The following is a 20,083-nucleotide window of genomic DNA, read 5'->3' as shown; positions in this document are numbered from 1 at the left end:
GTCATAAGGGAAGCAGGTCCAGAAATCTTTGCTGTCTGGCCCAAGCTAGGGGTATTAAGCTTACTTTGGCTCTGTTCTATGTTATCTTTAACACCTTTTGAATGAGTGGAAAAGGGGGAAGAGTGTAGCGGGGGAGAACTTGTTCCCAGTCTATGAAGAATGCATCTGAAATGGATTGACAGTCTCTCCTTGCTCTTGAACTGAACTTTTGGCATTTCACATTCTGTTGGGAGCAAATAGGTCTATGTTCAGACTTCCCCATGGAGTGAAGATTTCATTCATCATTGATATCTTCAAAAGACCACGTGTGCAGCATTTCTGCTGATCTACATGGCTGCTGTGCTTACCCACTGGGCATAGATATATCTTGTGCTCTGTACCCTAGTCTCAAAGAGCTATTGTCTCTTTGCATAGATGAGTGGAGTGAGCATTAACTTGCTTGTTCAGATTTAAAATTTTTATTAAAGCTAATGTCAAAAATATTATATAATACATAATTTGAGAAAAGAGTGTCTGTACATCTGGGTATCGTGCTTAGATTATCCACAAATACAAAGTTAGTTTTTAAAAGTTATATGAAACATAGAGTACATAATCAGCACTAACCTAATTTTGGGTGAATAGGTTTGACAATACAGTTTAGATATTAGAATCTGAATACTCGGGCACATCACTCATGAAAAGTTGTACAGAGATTTGGTTGTGGAAAGCAAAATATAACAATGAGTGGAGATTGTCCCTCAGTAACAGAATTAGGTAGGTTGTCCATTTAGAAAATACTATCCATGAGGAAAGTATTTGTTACTTTCCTGACTGTGCTTCTCATCGGCACTCCAGCTCATCCCTCCTGGTATTGCCAATGTCTGGTGATGTGTTCTATGTAGATGTCTCTTGACCACCTGATGGTATCCGACACCATGAGTTGCTGCATCAGCAGAGTGTAGTATTGACCGATTCCACTTTCTCTGAGCACTCGCTCATTACTGGGGTCCCATGCATCTAAGGGTTCAACAATCAGTGTGTGTGTCTGAACCTGGTAATCCTTAGCTTTCAAAGTTTTGGCCAGAGTGGTGTATTTCTCTACCTTTCAAGCTTGGGCATCGTGGAAAGTTGGGGTCCTGTTCTCGAACAGCACTGTGACATCCACCATGATGATCTTCTGTTCTTTTTGGTGATGACAATGTCTGGTTGCAGTTGGCTGTCAGTTCAAGGGATGGTAGAGTTTATGGCAACCTTCCCCACGAGTGGCAAGATGGCTCTGGCCAGGTGATCTTGGATTGTGTTGTGTCACGGCTGCCAAGCTCTGGAATGGGGCTTACAGTTACACAGGATGTGGGGTAGTGTCTCATTGGAGTAGCTGCACTTCTTGCATCACTTGTCCCAATTCCCATGGCAGATGACTTCCTTCAGTAGGACTCAGTTGAGCCGGGCCCTGTGGATGAACCTCCAGCTGGCAAATCGGGTGAAGCTGCCCCCAGGGAGGAAGTGGTTGCTGGCGTCCCACTTGCCGGTCACCTTGAATGTCTTGCCCTTGTCCATCTTCAGTTTCAGGTTTTTCATGTATTGAACAGCGGATGGCATCCTTCGGGGTCCTCTCCAGTTATAATAGTTTAATCTGTATTCTTCACCTGTGGCACCAGGACTCCCAGCTCCTGGTGTTCCTAGCACCATGTTCAGTGGCATTGGCAGCCATATCATTGCGGGCACAAGTCCAAAGAGAAGCAAAGTCTCCTTTGTCTCTTCCAAATTCACCTTCCAGCAAGCCGCTCAGGTAGGTGGCAACATCTTGGTTGGAGGGGTCCTGGCGATTCGCTTCTTGATGGCATCCTGCAGAGCACTCTTCGTGATGTTCCTCACTGTGGCATATTTCCTGGGCTCACTTTCAGACAGGAAAGGAATGGGAGGAAGGAGGACAGGCCTCAAACTGAATAACATATCTGCTGTGTACTCTCTCTAGAATCCATCTTTCTGAAGTTATTGATTGCAAGTTGTGGCAAAAATGGCACTGGCAGTCTCCAAACTCTCAGTCCTCATGTCAAATCTGAGGATGCCCATGTGGGTCTGATGAAGATGAAGTTGATGTTTGTTTCCCCCTACAATGGAATTTAAAGCTCTTCCTCCCCCTCTGTTGATGTTACTGTTGAGGAGAGTTTTGATATTGTTGGTAATTATGTGGTTGATAGAAGTACAAAGAAGTGGAAGGAGGATACTGTCTCTGATATCTAAACAGAGGTATTCCAGATCTCTTTCTTCGAAGCTGAGATCCACCCAGACATCTGGCTGGGGATGGAATATTTCTCATTCTATCCAGAACATCTATTTTAGCACTGAACGAGTCTCCCCCTTAAAATAGAAGATATTCCACCTTTGCTCTTTTCTCTGGTGGAAGTACTGGAGATCTCAACTATGCATAATGTTTTAGAGATATCACAGGGACTACTGCCCTAGTAGAAATATCTGAAAAGTCAAAGGATGGTCTGAATTCATGTTATGCAACACTTGTCCTTCAGCAATGAGGGCATTAGCTAATTTTCATCATTCAAAAGATTCTTAATAAATATCTACGTTTTTTCCAGAAATTGTATTAGTAGCTTGACATCAGTGCCTGGAAATTTGGTACCCTTATGCCTAATGTAGCAGATGAGAAGACTTTTCTTCCCAGCGTGTCCATTTTCTTCCTAACACATTCATTCTCTTACTCTCCTTATCACATGGTGTTGCATGAACTTTCCCCCTTTAAATCTCTGTATTTCAGCTTTGACCATCAGAATTCTGGGCTGGATGTGTATGGAACATACAAAAAAAAACCCTCTCTTTAATAAGCTGCTAAATTTTATTAGCCTTTTTGAAATTATTTGAACTGATGAAGGTGATGATCAGATTGCTTTTACTGGGTCAGACAGTCCATCTAAAAGAGAAAGTGTAATCCTACATCTAAAAGATGCTCCTGGGATGTCAAATATTGAGTGTGAAGTCTCCTCAATAGAGACAGAGGAAATCCAGAGAGTCTTTGTCATCTTATCTGTAAACTCATGGAAAAAGAATTGCATCCTCTGAAGGGGATGAGCAGTCGTAATCCCCACACTGTCATCTGGGGATGTCTGGTCATCTGAGTCAGGATTCATTTCATGAGATTGTTCAACCATCAATGGTTCCTCTTCCTCTAAAACAGTGTCAGGTACAACTTTAGGGGACTGAACCCTACTCTTGTGTTACGTAGACAGATCCTGAATATTTGCATCTGAAAATTGCAATCTCTTTTGGATCTGTGGTGGAGAAGGATTTTTGGATAGAAGGTTGTTGTGACTCTCAGTATTATCCTGGGGAGGAAGGGCCAGTATGGCCATCTCACTCATGGAAGAACTTGCCAATCTGGCCAAAAATCCATATTGGGATCCGGGTGGATGATCTGGATCTTTCTGTTTCAAATGGCAGTAGATTAAAGCACCACTACAGAGCTTTTAGTCCATGGGAGTAGGCTCCACACAGTCAGATTGTGTGTGATAGGCTAGAGCATTTAGATTTACACCCTGGCTTCCCGTGCACTAAGTCTCTGTAACATTCCTTGGGTCTCAGGGCCAGGACGGCCCCTTTGGCAATGGTGAGGAATCGGTGCTCATGCCAGGTGGGTTGATGTGTCCTGGTTCGCAGTTGAGCCACTGGGAAATGATAGCTCAGGCCTCCTGGCTGAGGGCTAAACAGAGAGATAGCCAAGAGATCAGGCCTGTGGGGTAAGGGCTGAAGAGGCAAACAGTCCATGGCTCAAACCTCCTGGCCTAGGGGTTAGTGCTCATTCAGCCCCAAGTGCAGGGCCCAGAGGTACAGGGACCTGGGCCTGCCCTACTCCATTGGGTCCCAGCCCAGTGCCCTACAGGCAACAGGTGGTCCTGACACAGGGTCAGTGGGGAAGTGTGGGGTCACTGCCTTGTCCCCCGGCAACACAGACAAGTCAATGTCTCGCTTTCCTGGGCTACTTTCTACCCAGCATCTGGTGGAGCTACTCCATAACCACTGGGGCCCGGTTCCTCTCCCCACATCGAGTGGTTCACTCTCCACTTCCGCTCTGGGTCTCTCTGTCTCCCAGAGCAGTGGATGGCCTTCTCTCCAGGCTGGCTCAGGGGAGTCATCATCTGCCACTGCTGGTTGAGAGCTCTGTTGGCAATTTGGATCCCTGGGAAGGATGTCTGGCTCCTTCCATGGCTTGCCTCCAGCTAAGCGGCAGGGCCCTGATCTTATGCTTCCTGCCCTGGCCCCATACTTCTGATGAGGGGGCAAGGTGGGGCTACCTGGGTCAAATAAGGTGAGGTAACCCCCTGTGTCCCGGAATGAGGCCACTCTGCCTCACTATAGTTTCCATAGAAACAAGCCCTAACACCATCTAAAAATACAATACATACAATAATTAAACTAAAGCCTAAGCTAAAATTTTCTAAGAAAAGGCTCTGGAGAGACCGAGCCAGGTCATGCCCAGAGTGGTCCCTACCTGCCTGCTGGTCATGGTTGGAGAGAACTGAAGTGGCTGGAACACCACAGCCCCTTTTGTAGCCTCACTATCAAAACATATGGGGAGGTGTTGGAGGGGCGCATGAGCTACAAGAGACTCTGCTAGGCAGAGTTCCACTGTCTAAGCTGTATCACAGTGTCAGAGTATCCCAGGGATGGGAATAGGCAGAGGACACTCAAAAGACAGAAAATTGTTCTCTACAATATGTTTTTAAGTGATTTTTAAGTGCAATATGTGTTCATGCTATAGAGTCAAATAATACATCTTACAGTGCAAAAATAAACTGCACAGCAGCAAGTCTCAGAACCTGGGTCCACTGACTCAGGCTCATGGAACATGGGCGACAGGGCTAAAAACAGAGGTTTTGGCAAAGGCAACACGTAAAGGGACATGCAGGGTCATGTGCCCCCCACCCCCGATTTCTGCCAGGATTTATATTTTTATTTCTTTTTTTGTGGGGAGTGGGTTCAAAATACTGCCAGAACCTTTACATTATGCTCCCCCCACCCACTATCAACACGTCGCCTCTGAGCATAGGTATTCCCACTTGAGCTGAAGCCCAGGCTCTGAAACCTGGCAAGGGGAATGGGTCTCAGAGCCTGTCATCCAGCCCAAATAGGAACATCTACACTTCCATTTTTAACTCTGTAGCATGAGCCCCAAAAGCCCAAGTCAATTGACCTGGACTCTGAGACTAGCTGCCAGAGGGGGGTTTTTTGCACCAAAGATTACTAATTAGTTTTTCTTTTCTTATAACTTTCTAAAAGTTATCACATCTTTTTTGGCTGAAACTTTCCATATTTTGTCTCTGCTCCAAAATAGATTATTGTGCACTCAATTGTCATCCAGGGTTGGGAAAAATAATTCTAACTACATTTTTTTTCAGCCAGGCTACAGGCAAAACTGAAGCTTGTCAGAGACATAGCCCTCAGTGGGGAACGTGTGTTGTTTTTAGCTTGAGAAAAAACAGAGTTTTGATTTAACAAAGCAGGGAGCATACAAAAATGATCTACTGAACAAATTCAACAGATTGTGTTAAGTTGTAAGGTGAGCCACTCAAGAGGGATGCACGAACTTGGGAACTGCACGCTGCCTGATTGTGTCTTCTGAATATAAAACTTCTAATCTCCTGGTCAGCTTTCCATTCCCCATTTTCTTCCCTAAAATTTTGATAATGAATGTGTGATCACATGCCATTCATATATGCCAAGCTCTCAAGTTTTGCATGGGGACCACCAAAGTCCAAGAGTTCTAAAGTCTGTGATAAGAGACCTAGTCCTCAAAATTGCTCCACGTCTCCTCTGTTTGGATGGTGAGGTTCTCAGGCACTTCCCTTTCTGGGTATTGAGACCAATCTCTGTCCCAATTGTCCTTATGGGAAGCATTTCCCAAGCCTCCTCCCAGATGACTTCATGCCTCACCTGTTCCTATAGTAAGTGCACACTCCTTGAAGTACACATATATTAATGCTAAAGTTAAAGAAATTCACACTTCAGAGAGGTATCAATACAATACTATAAGACACCTCTCTGCACCTGGAGGAAATGCACATTTGTGCAATTTAATTCAGGGGTTTTTTTCTTCCAAATCTTTATTTTAAAAACAATCCAAACTAGGAAATTAAATTAAACAACTATGTTAACACAATATTAAACTCACACACATTTAAAAATGAGTATGTGTGTATATATATATAATCATAATACATATACTTTGACACTGGACATTTTTGTTTATATCAATACCAAATGTGTGCATACTACAATGTAGACAAAGAGGGTACAACATTTAATCTGAACTAGACAAATCTGGCTATCGCTGCGAATAAGCATTTCAGACCAGTAAACATCTGTGTAGTCTGAAAGCAACTGAAACTTATTTATTTATTGTACAACTGGTTACCACTGAAATTATCTCAGTGAAGATTTGGCCAAGAACAGTATCAGAGCCAATTTTTAAGAAAAACACTGGGTTTTCAATATTTACATGGTACCTCTCCCAGACTCAGTTATAATTAGGATTCAGTTTAATAATAGTATGTCTTAAGACTATATCTTGGAATGCCTCCAGAGTAACCATATTCTGGTAGCTAGAACTTTTGGCCAATTTAAACGTATTTGACCACTAGCACCATCACAGGACTGTTTTCCATAATGATGAATATAAGATTATATTCTCAAAAAAAAAAAAAAAAAAAAAGTTCCCCTACCTCTAGCTTCTAGATTTAGGACAATTTATCCCTGATTTTCTTTTGTTTCTGTTTTTATCAACAGTAATATCCTGAAGAAATTGAAGTACTCTATAATTCAGTCTTTTCCCCACGCACCCAGTTACCTGCCTCAGCTAGCCCAGTTGCTAGAAGGAACTTATAGTGAGTTAATTGCTCAACGGTAAAGCAATATAATCTTTACTTAATCTATTTAGTGTTTAGAACTGTAAACTTTAGGGGTATCTCAGTTAATTGAGCACTAATATATTATAGCTCTTGTGCTAGAATTTGACACAATGCAGTAATTGAACTCTCACTGGAGACTTAAGAAAGCCTTTGAAAGTGGCAGAGAATTGCCAACTGAAGCTTCTTAAAGGGTAGTTTGCATCTGCAATAACCAAAGTATTACAGCCACTCCTCAACTATTTGAGATTTTTAATTTGTAAAATCCCTGCAGCAATGGTACCACTAAATATATTCTTCATCGTGCTGTAGAAAGGATCTGTACCTCCTCTCCTACTTTTTTTTTCAAAAAACACTGCAAAAATTAATAAATAGCATTAGCTCCCCTTCAGAATTGCTTATGAAAAATTATGTTCGGACTCTATAGCCAGTATTTTTAAAAAGAGCCTAACATTTTTCATCTGCAAATATTTCTAAAAGAAGTTACCAGAGATGCAGCTGTCACAAAGATTGTGATGAATTCTTTTAAACTAGTCATTCTACCTAATACCTAAAGTTAGGCTCCTAAAGCTATGGCTTATTTGTCAAAAGTGCTGAGCACTCAGCACTCAGAGGTCAATTCTATGCCCCCGGGGCATTATTCCTGGTTCCTGTGAAGGGGGAATCCTTAGAAGGTCAGTTAAACTGCAGGTGTAATGGTGCTCACAATCTGCCCTCCTGCCCCAGCTTCAGTAGATCTTAGTAAGGACTGTAGAATTAGGCTCTATTATGCAATTGTAACAGGGGGTGAAGAAAACTCAGGCAATAATCTGTATAACTGTACACTCTCATTCTTCCTGCTTACCTGAAAAATAGGCCAAAGTTGTGTCTTTTGGGGACTTTTCAGAAAGCATTACACAGAGTTAAATCCCAGGGCTATTGTATGTAAAACCTGCATAAACAGATGTTCACAATTTTCAGTCACTTTCAAAGACAGAGCCAAATACATTTTCTTAGAAAAAGAAACATTTAATGCACACAAAACACAAAGTATATAGTATAAAATATTGTGATAGTATTTGGAATACCATGAATAACTTTTAAACACAAGCTATTAGACAGTAAATCTACAGCTGTTCCTTGTATAGACTTTCTACCCTTCAGTTTCTGTTACTCACATTCCAATATAAGGCTTCAGCATACAATTTTCTATTCTTTAGCACACACATCATAACATATTCTCCTCTGATCGTCTTGCGGAGATGACTTCTCAGTATTTATAGTGTGCCCATAGAGTGTGTGTGTCATTTAGACCCATCAGAGCTTGTGAAATGGCAGCATCTCAGCCCTTTCACTTCAGAACCCTGTCAGAAAACAAGCCAGTGCTCGACAGCTTGCAGCATCCCAGCCCTTGGCTTAATAGCTGACTGGTTTTCTCAGCTGGTAGTGAAACGGAAGTCTATAGCCTGTCTCCAAAGTGCTATAGGGATTGCGACCCAGCCCTCACAACAGACCCAATTCTTGGTCCTGCATTGATCAGAGTCCATGGGGCTGTTTGTAAATATTCTTTTTACAATATTCTGCACCCCCTCACACACACACACACACACGCACACACACACACACACAGTTTTGCTCTTTGGTGGGCTCAACTCTCAGAGGGTAACGAAGAAATGAACTCTCAAGGTGGGTTGCCCATAATGAAAACTTCCTCTATAGCCTCAGAATAGCTACGAGGCATGTCTGGTAACTTCTATACCCTGTTCTGGAAGTTTGAGGGTCTTTTATAACTGAGTGACCCTGCCCTGCTCTCTGCTAAGTTCAAAGTCACAGAGTATCCCGCTAAGATCCAAGTCCCCTACCCACGGCTTCTCGTCCCCTCCCTGGGAGAAACAAAGTTTAATGCTGCGGTACAAAGCGAATGGGTTACATAACGACAGTCTGCTCTCAAAAAGAGGAAAGGGCTTCACTTTTAAAGTAATATTTAGATTTTTTCATGGGTGTGTCTCTTTTGAGCTTTATATAATGTCAGGCATCGCTTGGTTTTAATTATAAAATGTTCATACTTTGACAGCAGACTAGAATTGCTCATCTTCACAGCAGCTCACAAAACCAACTCCCAAGTTGTGAATGAAGCAGCCTTTACTTTGAAGAGTAAAATGGGGGAGAGGACAGAATACAAACCCAAAAAGAAAAACCTTGAGAATATTTCTGAATGTGCACATTATAGTGACTGATCATGTCTTTTCAGGTAAAGGGTCAGGAAGATATGACTCATCTGGGTGAACATAAATGGAGGCATGTCTTCCCTTTTCTGGTGGTAGGTATTTAATTGCCTAAGGTACAACAAACTTGTGAAGACAGCTGTGGTGGAGGGAGCGGGTGTTTGCTTTTAACGCCAGTAAATTAACATAGCACTTCGACAAACAATTGAAATGACAGGTTCCTGTCCCAATTTAGCAGCCCATTCAGCAAAGCATAAAGCATGTGTTTAACTTTAGTCCCACTGACTGCAACAGGACCTAAGCATGTGCTTAAATGCTTCACTGAACTGGGGCCTCCGTGCTTATGTACTAGTAAAGTGGATCAACCACGCAGTTTTAGGGCACCAGCCATTTCACCAGAATGGATGTTTTAAAACACCTATAATTCATTCTATCTTCTCTTCCAGGCAATAGCATTAAGGCTGTTTTGCACTAAAAGTCAATCCGTCAGCCTTCCAAACCCTGGCTGTTTGGCAAGGATAACATGTCTGTAATAGAAAAACTGGCTGATTACATTAAATATTTTAAATGTTTAACCTTTCGTGACAGGTGTCGCTGGTGTACTCTGCTAATGCTGAGTATTCTAACTGCGGCGAAAATGAATACTATAACCAGACCACTGGAATGTGCCATGATTGTCCCCAGTGCAAGCCAGGAGAAGAGCCTTATATGGTAAATTCGAAGTCTCAATCTTATTGTGAAATGCCACACCCGAGGCTGAAATAGGAAAAAATGGCCTACAAAAATTAAATATAATGTTCATAATGGATTTTTTTTACATTGGGTATAAGTAATGAAAATGCAGCTTAGCGTCTCTGTGCCCTGCTAAACAGAAGAGGTTATGGATCTCAGATATCTACTACTGATAGTACCAAATTTATAATGCTCAGCAGACTGCAGTGCCCCTTGAAATCTATGGATAAAAGATACTGTACAGGTGCAAAGAATTGTTGGTTCTTTAAAAAGTATTATTCATTTTTCATAATTTCTAACATGATTTTATTATATTTGTATTGTAGAGCGAAAGGAAGGAAACTCAGACCCAATCCAGGAAGCATTTCAGCACATGCTTAACTTTGTTAAGCCTGTATGACTACTCATGTGCTTTAATGCTTTGCTGTATTGAGGTCTTACTCTTTTATGCTCCTGTAAACCACAGCCCACAAATAGTTTCTTAAAAGTAATACTTTGAGACAGTTCTTATGTAAAAAAAATTATAGACATACACACAATTTTGCCAGTAGTATAATCTTGGTTCCCGTATTTCAGCTAATCTGCAATTTAAAACCCTGACATTAACATTGGAGAGTTTGTGTGAGGAAAACCATGGAATGCTTGCTGACCCCAAACACAGAGAATTTAATTTTGCTTTCCTGCTAAAATACTTTGGCATTAAAGAAACTTGGAAGCCTCTGCAACATTTTAAATTACAGTTCCCAAATAGCTATTTAATTTATAGCAGATAATTTGCATATTAAAAAAATTACTGAAAAACCTTTTTAATAAGCTAACTTTCCAATTGTAAGTTTTGCACAGTTGCTATTCCTGAATATATATGTTTGTAATAACCAGTTGGTTTTAGTTCAGAACACCAGTGATGTTTTATTTAATCTAAACTGAATGTTCATCTGGGAAATCAGAGTTAGGGGGTTACTGAGTGTCATGCAAACATTGCCATAAGAGAAGCACTCAGAGCCTCTTCCCTCCCCACCAATTAAGAGATCTCTGATATTCCTTCTGGAACAATAATGCTTCACCCACATTTTTCTGCTTTAATCCCTAATCTTCAACTGCCTAATACAAGGGTAGTCAATTGTTTTAGGCACGGTCCAAATTTCTTGGTCAAGGTATAGTCAAGATCTAGTCTCCAGATAAAATAATAAAAAAACACTCAAAGATAATAAGTAAGTAAAAAGATTTTAGGGTCCATTCAAAAGTTTTTGGCAGTCTGGATTTTGCCCCCAGTCCACCTATCGACTACCCCTGCCCTAATGTAGTCACCATCTTTCCGGTTGAGGAGTGAATGAAACTCACTTCTGAGTCTCTCAGGACAGGGTGGGTGCAAGGATTTTTTTATGCCCTAGGCAAAACTTCCACCTTGTGCCCCCCCGAGCTCCCCACCCCAGCTCACCTCTGCTCCCCACCCCTCCTCTGCCCTGAGGTGCCCCCCCCAATAGCAGCTCCCCACCCCAGCTCACCTCTGCTCCGCCTCATCTCCGAGCACACCGTCGCTGCTCCACTTCTCCCAGGCTTGCGGCACCAATCAGCTGTTCGGCACTGCAAGCCTGGGAGGAAGAGAAGCAGATCAGGGCGACATGCTCAGGGGAGGAGGCGGAGCAGAGGTGAGCTGGAGCAGGGAGCGGTTCCCCTGTGTGCTGCGACCCCCCTTACTTGCTGTAGGCGGCCCTCCCTGTGCCCTCCGCCCCAGGTCCCTCCGCTAAATGCCAACGATGACTGGGACGGCCGAAGATCCAGATGCCGCGGTCGCTGCCAAAGGACCCAAAATACCACCCCTCAAATGCTAGTGCCCTAGGCGATCGCCTAGGTTGCCTAATGGGTTGCACCGGCCCTGTGTCAGGAATATAATAGAAATGGCTAAAGGCGGCTGATTTTGAGAAAAACAAAAGTCTCTCCTCTTTCCCTTCCTAAAAGTCACATCTTGCCGTCTCCTCATCATTCTTCAGCCTTATCAGTACGGACAGTAAGAGACTGAACCACAGACTTGGCTCTCCTATTTGGTATTCCATAGCACTACAAAGCCATGGGGCCAGACTAGAGTGTTCTCTTTTCCTACATGGTAGCACCAAGTGCAGTTCTATCATACAGTGTCTGTCTGTTGTTATAGACTTGTGGCTATGGCACCAAAGATGAAGACTATGGCTGCGTTCCTTGCCCATCTGAAAAGTTTTCTAAAGGAGGTTACCAGATATGCAGGCGTCACAAAGATTGTGAGGGATTTTTTCGAGCCACTGTCATGACACCTGGTGATACAGAGAATGATGCAGAATGTGGGCCTTGTCTCCCTGGGTAAGGATATAACCATGAATCTTTACAGATGTGTCCTTCAAAGTTCCCCGAATGTCTTTTCCCCACTGACACTTCTGACATCCTCCTATTTCCTCCCCACCTGCTTATAAGTACTATGTCAATAAGTCATAATTTATGGTATTGGTAAAAATAATAGATGTCAGTATTTGAAAGCTTTTGAGTAGTTGTAGTAGTTGATAGGCATGTGCCTTTAATCCCACTGAAATGCAATAGACTGGAGGAATAGTTCTGAGGGACAGAGTGGGAGAAAAAGATGATGTTTCCTCCTTAAAAACAGAGAATGAGACGCCTCTGAAAAAGACCAGCTGTCAAGCGTGGCAATATGCAGAATTTAGTAGTTCTGTAGTACAGCTGTCTAAGATATGTCCACTATGCAAAAAAAAAAAAAAAAAAGAAATGAAGGCAGCGAGTCTCAGAGCCTGGGTCAACTGACTTGGGCTTGCACTATAGGGCTAAAAAAAAAAATAGACGTTCCCACTTGGATGTGGAGCCCAGGCTCTGAAACCACCTTCACGCCAGGTTTCAAACCCATGGCTTTAGCCCACGTGTTAATATCTACACTGCTATTTTTATCCCCATAGCATGAGCCTCAGGCTCTGAGACTCGCTACTTAGCGGTTTTGGGTATGGATTTTTTGGGGGGTTTTTTTGCATTGTAGATGTACCCTCAAAGGCTACTAAAGCCATATTACCTATTAATTAACACCCTCTCGAGATTGAAAATAATAATATTACGTGGCTGATACTAGTCACTTATTATGGGAAGGCAGCACTAGAAGGGATAGAAAACAAGGAATTCATAGAGAATGTCATATTGGTTTGAAATGAAGATAGAACAGATGCCATGCATTAGGGCTACCTTTTTATTACCATTTTGAGCTCTACTGAGAGCAGAGAGCATAACAGAAAAATCACCAAATTAAATATATTAGAGACGTTCTCTCAGATACACAGTAGAACCTCAGAGTTACGAGCACCTCATGGAAGGAAGTTGTTCGTGACTCTGAAATGTTCATAACTCTGAACAGAAGATCATGGTGGTTCTTTCAAAAGTTTACAACTGCACATTGACTTAATACCGCTTTGAAACTTTACTATGCAGAAGAAAAATGCTGCTGTCCCTTTATTTTTATAGTAGCTTACATTAACACATTCCTGTACTGTGTTTACTTTTTTTTTTTTTTTTAAATCTCTGCTGCCTCCTGATTGTGTACTTCTGGTTACAAACGAGGTGTGTGGTTGACTGGTCAGTTCGTAACTCTGGTGTTCATAACTGAGGCTCTACTGTATTATCTTTTAATGTCTGCATACATATGCATGCAATTTGTTAGAACTTTATTTTAGTTGGCTTTATTTAAGTAAATATTTTACAAGAAAATTCACTATTTTTCTTTTATACACATTTACACTTTTGGTCTATATGTGACACTCCCACTGACATCAATAGAAGTTGTGTGCAGGGATTGAATGAGATTATGCCAGCAAACCATAATGCCAGCAAGCAACCGAAGCCCCATGTGGCAGAGAAAGGTGGGGAAAAAAACAAAGTCTCCCCCAAATCTGACCTGGGGGGAAATTCTCTCTCAACCTTATGTGACATTCAGTTAGATCCTGAGTTTATTGCATCAGTGATTCGATATGAAATTTTCCTCAGTTTACAGGTAAAAAGAAGGGTTTATCTAACTGCCAGCCTAGCAACCTCAAAGAAATTCCACTTCACTGTCTCCCCATACATCACCAACAGTAAGGAAAAGTATGAAGATTAAATAATGGCCTCAGTCACACCTGCGCAACCTCACAGAAGACCAATGGAGTTGCACAGGTATAACTGGAGGTTCAATCTAAAAACAATAAGGCTGCACAGCTGTCACTTGGGGCGTGATTGGAAGATACTCTGTTTGCACAGGTGGGAGTCGAAACAGAATTTGGATTAGAGGATTCTATTGCTAAATGGCTGATGCATGAGAAAGAAGGGACTCATTTGACTTTCAGATCCCATAGTGATTTTGAAGGGCTGGCAGTTAGAAAAATATCTTCTTAATTGGAAACTGAGGCGATTGGATATGAAATTACTGAGATAAAATAAACACGGAACCCCCACTATGCTATTTTTACAGACTTGGGCCCCATTACTGAGAGAAGCCCCACAGGCTGCTCCTAAGTAGCTATGGAAAGCTGTTATAATTCAGGGCTGCTCTGCTAGACCAGATTATTTGGAGCACACAAACTCTTGCCATGTCTCCTCATGCCTATCTTCTGAATGGGGACAGTGAGGTGGGATGGCGTGTGGGCAGCTCCCTGCCAGGCAAAGGCTTTTTTACACAGGAAGTAATTCTCAAGGGGCAGAACCTCAGTTTGCAGAGTAAAATGGCAGTTAAGAAATATAATACATATAGCTACCAAGATGGTGAGCCAAATTCTGTGATCTTGACCCAGGGATATATCTTGGCATCAGTGCTTTAGCAGAAATACCTCATGGAATCAGTGGCCTTCAGTCCATAGTTAGACAAAACTCTATTCTGTATAGTAGAGCTCTGCCTGCTGCTACAGTGAGCCCTCACACCACTTACCTCAAATAATTCAATAGAGAATTATGTAGCTTTACTGCTGTATTTGCAGTACAGTAACTTCTCGCTTAACATTGTAGTTACGTTCCTGAAAAATGCTACTTTAAGTGAAATGATGTTAAGCTAATCCAGTTTCTGCATAAGAATTAATGGGCGGGGACGTTAGGTTCCAGGGACATTTTTTTCACCAGACAAAAGACTATTATTTTTATATGTATATAAAATACATATACATACACCTACATACACAGAGAGAGACAGAGACTGTAAGTTTTAAACAAACAATTTAATACTGTACACAGCCATGATGATTGAGAAACTTGGTTGAGGCGGTAGAGTCAGATGGTGGGATATTTCTCAGGGAATGCCTTACTGCTAAATGATGAACTAGCATTCGGCTGAGCCCTCAAGGCTTAACATGTTGTTAAGGTAGCCTCAGTGGTGAGCTGGAGCCGGTTCCCACCGGTTTCCGGGAACCGGTTGTTAAATTTAGAAGCCCTTTTAGAACCCGTTGTCCCAATTCTAAAAGGGCTTTTAAATTTAACAAAATCTGTGGCAGCTCTCTGCCCTGCCCCTAGCTCCAGCTCACCTAGCTCCCTCTGGCTTCTCCTCCCCCTCCCCTGCTTCCCGCCAATCAGCTGATTCACAGGAAGCAGGGCTTCCTGCAGGTGAGCTGGGGCGGGGATGGGGTACGAGGATGGCTCCAGGCACTGCCTGGTCTGACTCTGGCTGCATGGTGCAGCTCCTGGCTGGGCCCCGACCCAGGCCCCGACTCTGGCTCCGGGCCGGGCCCCGGGCCCGACTCCGGCCGCGTGACTCCAGCTCAGGCTGGGCCCCGACTGCGGCCATGCATCATCGCAGCTCCGGCCCGGGCCCCATCCCAGGCCCTGACTCCGGTCTCCAGCCCTGACTCCGGCCACGCGGCGCAGCTCAGGCCCGGCCCCGGCGGAGGTAAGAGGCTGGGGTTGGATAAGGCAGGGACACGGAGTCGGGGGGTGGCTGGATGGGGCAGAGGCTCTTGGGGGTGGTCAGGGGATGGGGAAGGAGGGGTTGGGTAGGCGCCTCTTGAAAGTTCTGGGGGTCTGTCGGGGTGTTGGTGGATGGGGTCGGGGCAGTCAGGAGACAGGGAGGAGGGCAAGTTGGGCAGGGGGTGGGGTCCTGGGGGGGCAGTTAGGGTTGGGGATCTCGGGAAGGAGTGGTCAGGGGACAAGGAGCGGGGAGGGGTTATGGGTTGCAATTTCTGAGGGGGGCAGTCAGGGGCAGGACATGGATGGGAGGTGTACTCACCGGGCGGTTCCCTACCGGGTCTTCGGCGGCGGGTCCTTCACCCACTGAAGCCGTGCCGTCGAAGACCTGGTAGGGAACCGGTTCCTAAGATTTTGGCTGCTTATCCCTGGGTAGCCTCACACTCTACAAGGCAGCACGAAAGGAGGGAGGAGACAGCATGGCAGAGAGAGAAAGAGACACACACCGTGAGAGAGAGAGGAAGGGACAGACACATACCATATGTGTGTGAGAGATGTGCATTGCTCCTTTAAGGACACTGACGCCACTTTAAGTACATTTCCCTTTCAAGTAGATCAGCAAGTTGAGAGAACAGCTGCTGCCAGCGAGCTCCCTCCATCCTGAGCCCTGTCGTGTTCTCCCCCATCCCCCACCCTGTGGAGATGAGATACAGGAGTGGAAGGCAGGAGCAGGGGGACACCCTGACATTAGTACCCCTCTTTCCCTCCTGCCCCCTGCACAGCAAGCAGGAGGGTCCCAGGAGCATAGGCGGCGAGTTCCATACCCACGTGGTGCTCGGGCACCAACAATATTCAGACCCAGGGGCCCAGCTCCACCAAAATTTGGGGCCGGGGCATCCCGCCAGCCCCACCTATGCCCCCCCCCGAGTGTCCCGTGGCCCTGACTTGCTGGCCCCACCTCCCGCTCACCTTCCTGTGCCCCAGAGCAGAGCGTCTCTGTCTTTGTTTCCTCCCTGCTGCTTCCCTGCAGCAACTGCTGCCACAGGGTCCTAGTGCCCCCATCTCACTGCCAGGGCAGACTGACTCTGAGCCTGCCCTTTCCCCTTAAACTCCTCCCTTTTCCAGCAGGACCCTCCAGCAGCACAGGGGGCCCCCTCCACCCGCAGTCACCGCTCCTGCCCCATGCTGAGCAAGGAGGCAGCCCCATCCCGCACCTCCAGTAAGGCTACAGTCAGGGGTAACAGCAGCAGAGGAGGTGCATGCAGCACCCCACGGCACCCACCATGGGGGAGGCGAGGGAGATTCCTGGACCTGAGTGGGGCCCTAGGAGCACATGCAGTGACAGTGGTGGGGCTGAGTGTGCTGCTGGGGGGGCAGGAAAGGGGGGGGCTCCTCCCCCAGAGCCTGCTGCTGCCTGCAGGGAAAGGGCTGGAGGGAGTCCTCCTCTCTGGCCCCTGTCCTGGAGCAGCCTGCTTGCACCCCAAACTCATCCCTAGCCCTGCCCCACTCCAAAGCCCACACCCCCAGTCAAAGCTTTCACCCCCACCACACACCCTGACCCTCTGCCTGAGCCCTGAGCCCCTCCAGCACCACAAACACCTTATCCCCAGTCCCAGCAACAGCCCTCACCCCCCAGACTACTACTTTTGCCCTGAGCCCTTCCCACACCCCAAACCCCCCCCTTGCCAGCCCCAGACAGAGCCCTCACCCCCTACAAGCCTACTCTCATCTTGAGTCCATCCCACACTCCAAACCAATCATCTGCAGCCACACCCCACAGCCCTCACCCCTGAACACTATCCCTCTGCACCCCTCCCTCACCCAAATGTCCTCCCAGAACCTTGGGCAGGTGGGGGGGTGGAGTTTGAGGGGGCGGAGTTTGGGCAGGGGCGGGTTCTGGGCAACACCAACATTTCTACAAACATGCCACCCCTGCCCAGGAGCAGCTCTAAGGCCGAGGACAGGAGCAGCACAGGGCAGTGGAGAGAGGGACAGCTGAACTGCCCAGCAATTGATAGCCTGCTGGGCGGCTGCCACACAGGGAACTTAGGGGAGCTGATAGGGGAACTGCAGGCCCACCCTAGTTCCAAGCCCCCACCAGCTAGCTCCAATGGGCTGCTCTTTCTGCAAGCAGTGGACAAAGCAGGCAGCTGCCAAACATTATAAGGGAGAATTGTGTGAATTTAAATAAGCATGTTATCTAATTGATCAGCAACATAACAACAAAACAACAGTAACCGGGTCGACGTTAAGTGAGGCATTCCTGTGTTCCCTACAATAAATATTAGTGAAGACTCAGGCCTTTGGTGTGTGACCTTGGGTCGTTCACAAGCTGTCTGTGCCCAAGTTTCCCCATGTGTAAAATGGGAATACTACTACTCATCTATGCACAGGGATGTTGTGAGACTTAAATCATCACGACTTGTGAAATACTTTGAAATCCTAGGTTGGAAGGTGTTAGAGAAGTGGAAAGTATTAATATTACAGTGGAAGAGTTAGACCATCAAATCCGTGACAGTTCTCTTGCTCTTGACCCACCTTTTCCACAATTAGTGCTATAATTTGATTAGTAAATACTTTCCAACATTGTCCAAATACTTGGTGAATAGTAAGGTAACACAAAAAATAATTCCGCTTTTTAAAGCTGACAAATGTGGATTAAGGTTTGTGATTGGAGAGCTTTCTTCAAACGCAGATGAACACTTGCATGCCCTCTAGCACTTTCCCCAAAGTTTGTATTTATTTATTTATTTTTGAGAACAAAAGTAAACCCATCATGCTGTTTCATGGCAAAAACCCAAGAAATATTTCTTCAGCTTGATTTGATAAGCTGAATGAAGGGTTGTTTATCTTTTCTAAACCATTGTGGCTAAGAAACACTGCATCTAGACTATTCCATATTTATCTTTATGGAGCAATAAGTATCTTTGGCCTGCCATTCTGACTTGTGGTTTGGCAATAATTCCCTCTTATTCATTATGTGCTTCCCAGTGCATTATTACGCGGCACTAACAATCCACCAACGAATACTATTGAGGCAAAGGTGGGGAAGTAGACTGGGTACAGGAAGCATAAAAAGAAAGAAATGAGCATCTCTTTCAAAACTACTTAAAAAAACAGTATCTGCTAGCCTGTACCCGCTCTTAGGTATGTCTACACTGCAATAAAATACCCACAGCTGGCCTATGTCAGCTGACTTGGGCTTGTGGGGCTCCAGCTGTGGGGCTATAAAATTGCAGTGTAGATGTTGGGGACTCCATGGGTTCCCAGAGGCGATGCTCCAGCCTGATCCTGAATGGCTATACTGCCATTTTATAGCTCCACAGCTAAATCCCCATGAGCTCAAGTCAGCTGACACAGGCCAACCATGGGTGTTTTATTGTAGTTTAGACATACCCTTCGGTATGTCAAGATAATACAATAAACTGAGTGTTACTCCTTTTTTTTTAAACCTGAATGCAGCTAGTCAAAGTTTGAGGCCTGAAGATGTCCCCTTTGAGAGTAAAAATTGATGATGTAGTCTGGTATTTTCTTTGATACCATTTTGTTTGTTTACAATAAATGTACAAATTCCTCTTCTCCAAACACAAGAGGGACCAACACCAACAGGAGCAGTGCCTTAGCTTACAGGCCCAAGCTTTGTTCAGCCAGCTCCCCTGACCTAGACCTCTCTCTGGGCTTCTCCAAGATCACATCAGACTTGCAGGCTGCTGCATGGCTTTCTTGATCTAGCCATGAGTCTCTCTCATTGTGTGCCTTCCCTTACACACACATGCCCTTACCCAAACAGTACTCAGCAAAACCCTTCCACTCACTGGGTCCAAAACTCCTGGGCAGGATCAAAACCCCTTTTGCCTTTGGTGGGGGGCGTGTGATTAACTTTTCATGATAGTTACGTTAATTGAACAGTGTGCTCACACTCGATCTTAAAGAGGTTTGTGATCTGTGCAGTTACCAGTACCTCTCAGTATAACAGTAGTTATAATCACTTATTTTATATATTAGATGGCAGGCCACAAAATAGTTAAAGAGACCAGTAATTATTTCTATGTACAGTGAAACCTGTAGTATCCGGCACTTTACCAACGGGAAAGCTCTAGAAGCCGTCATTTCTGATATCCATTAAAAGTCTGGTTGGCACTGCCCCTGCCCCTGCCCTGCCCCGCGCGCTGGTTCTGCAATTCCCATTGGCTGGTAACTGTGGCTAATGGGAGCTGCGGGGGCGGTGCCTGCAGGTAGAGGCTGCACGCAGAGCCGCCTTGCCGCATCTCTGCCTAGGAGCAGCAGAGACATATCACTGCTTGCGAGGAACCACCCAAGATGAGTGCCACCTGGATCCAGCACCCCGAAAGCCCTCCCATGCCT

General features: G+C 44.9%; 1 protein-coding gene across 1 annotated transcript in view; it reads left to right on the top strand.

The window, feature by feature from the left end:
- Positions 1-9,144: 9,144 nt before the first annotated feature.
- EDAR (ectodysplasin A receptor) overlaps positions 9,145-20,083 on the top strand; it is a 45,417-nt gene continuing 34,478 nt past the window's right edge. The window contains exons 1-3 of the mRNA XM_032771930.2: positions 9,145-9,195; positions 9,689-9,811; positions 11,985-12,166. Coding sequence (XP_032627821.1) covers positions 9,145-9,195; positions 9,689-9,811; positions 11,985-12,166 — 356 coding nt within the window. The remainder of the gene's footprint in view (positions 9,196-9,688; positions 9,812-11,984; positions 12,167-20,083) is intronic.

This window comes from Chelonoidis abingdonii, chromosome 1 (genome assembly GCF_003597395.2).
Source record: "Chelonoidis abingdonii isolate Lonesome George chromosome 1, CheloAbing_2.0, whole genome shotgun sequence".
NCBI lineage: Eukaryota > Metazoa > Chordata > Testudines > Testudinidae > Chelonoidis > Chelonoidis abingdonii.
Note: the sequence above shows the minus strand (reverse complement) of the source record. Positions and strands in the feature narration are given on the sequence as shown.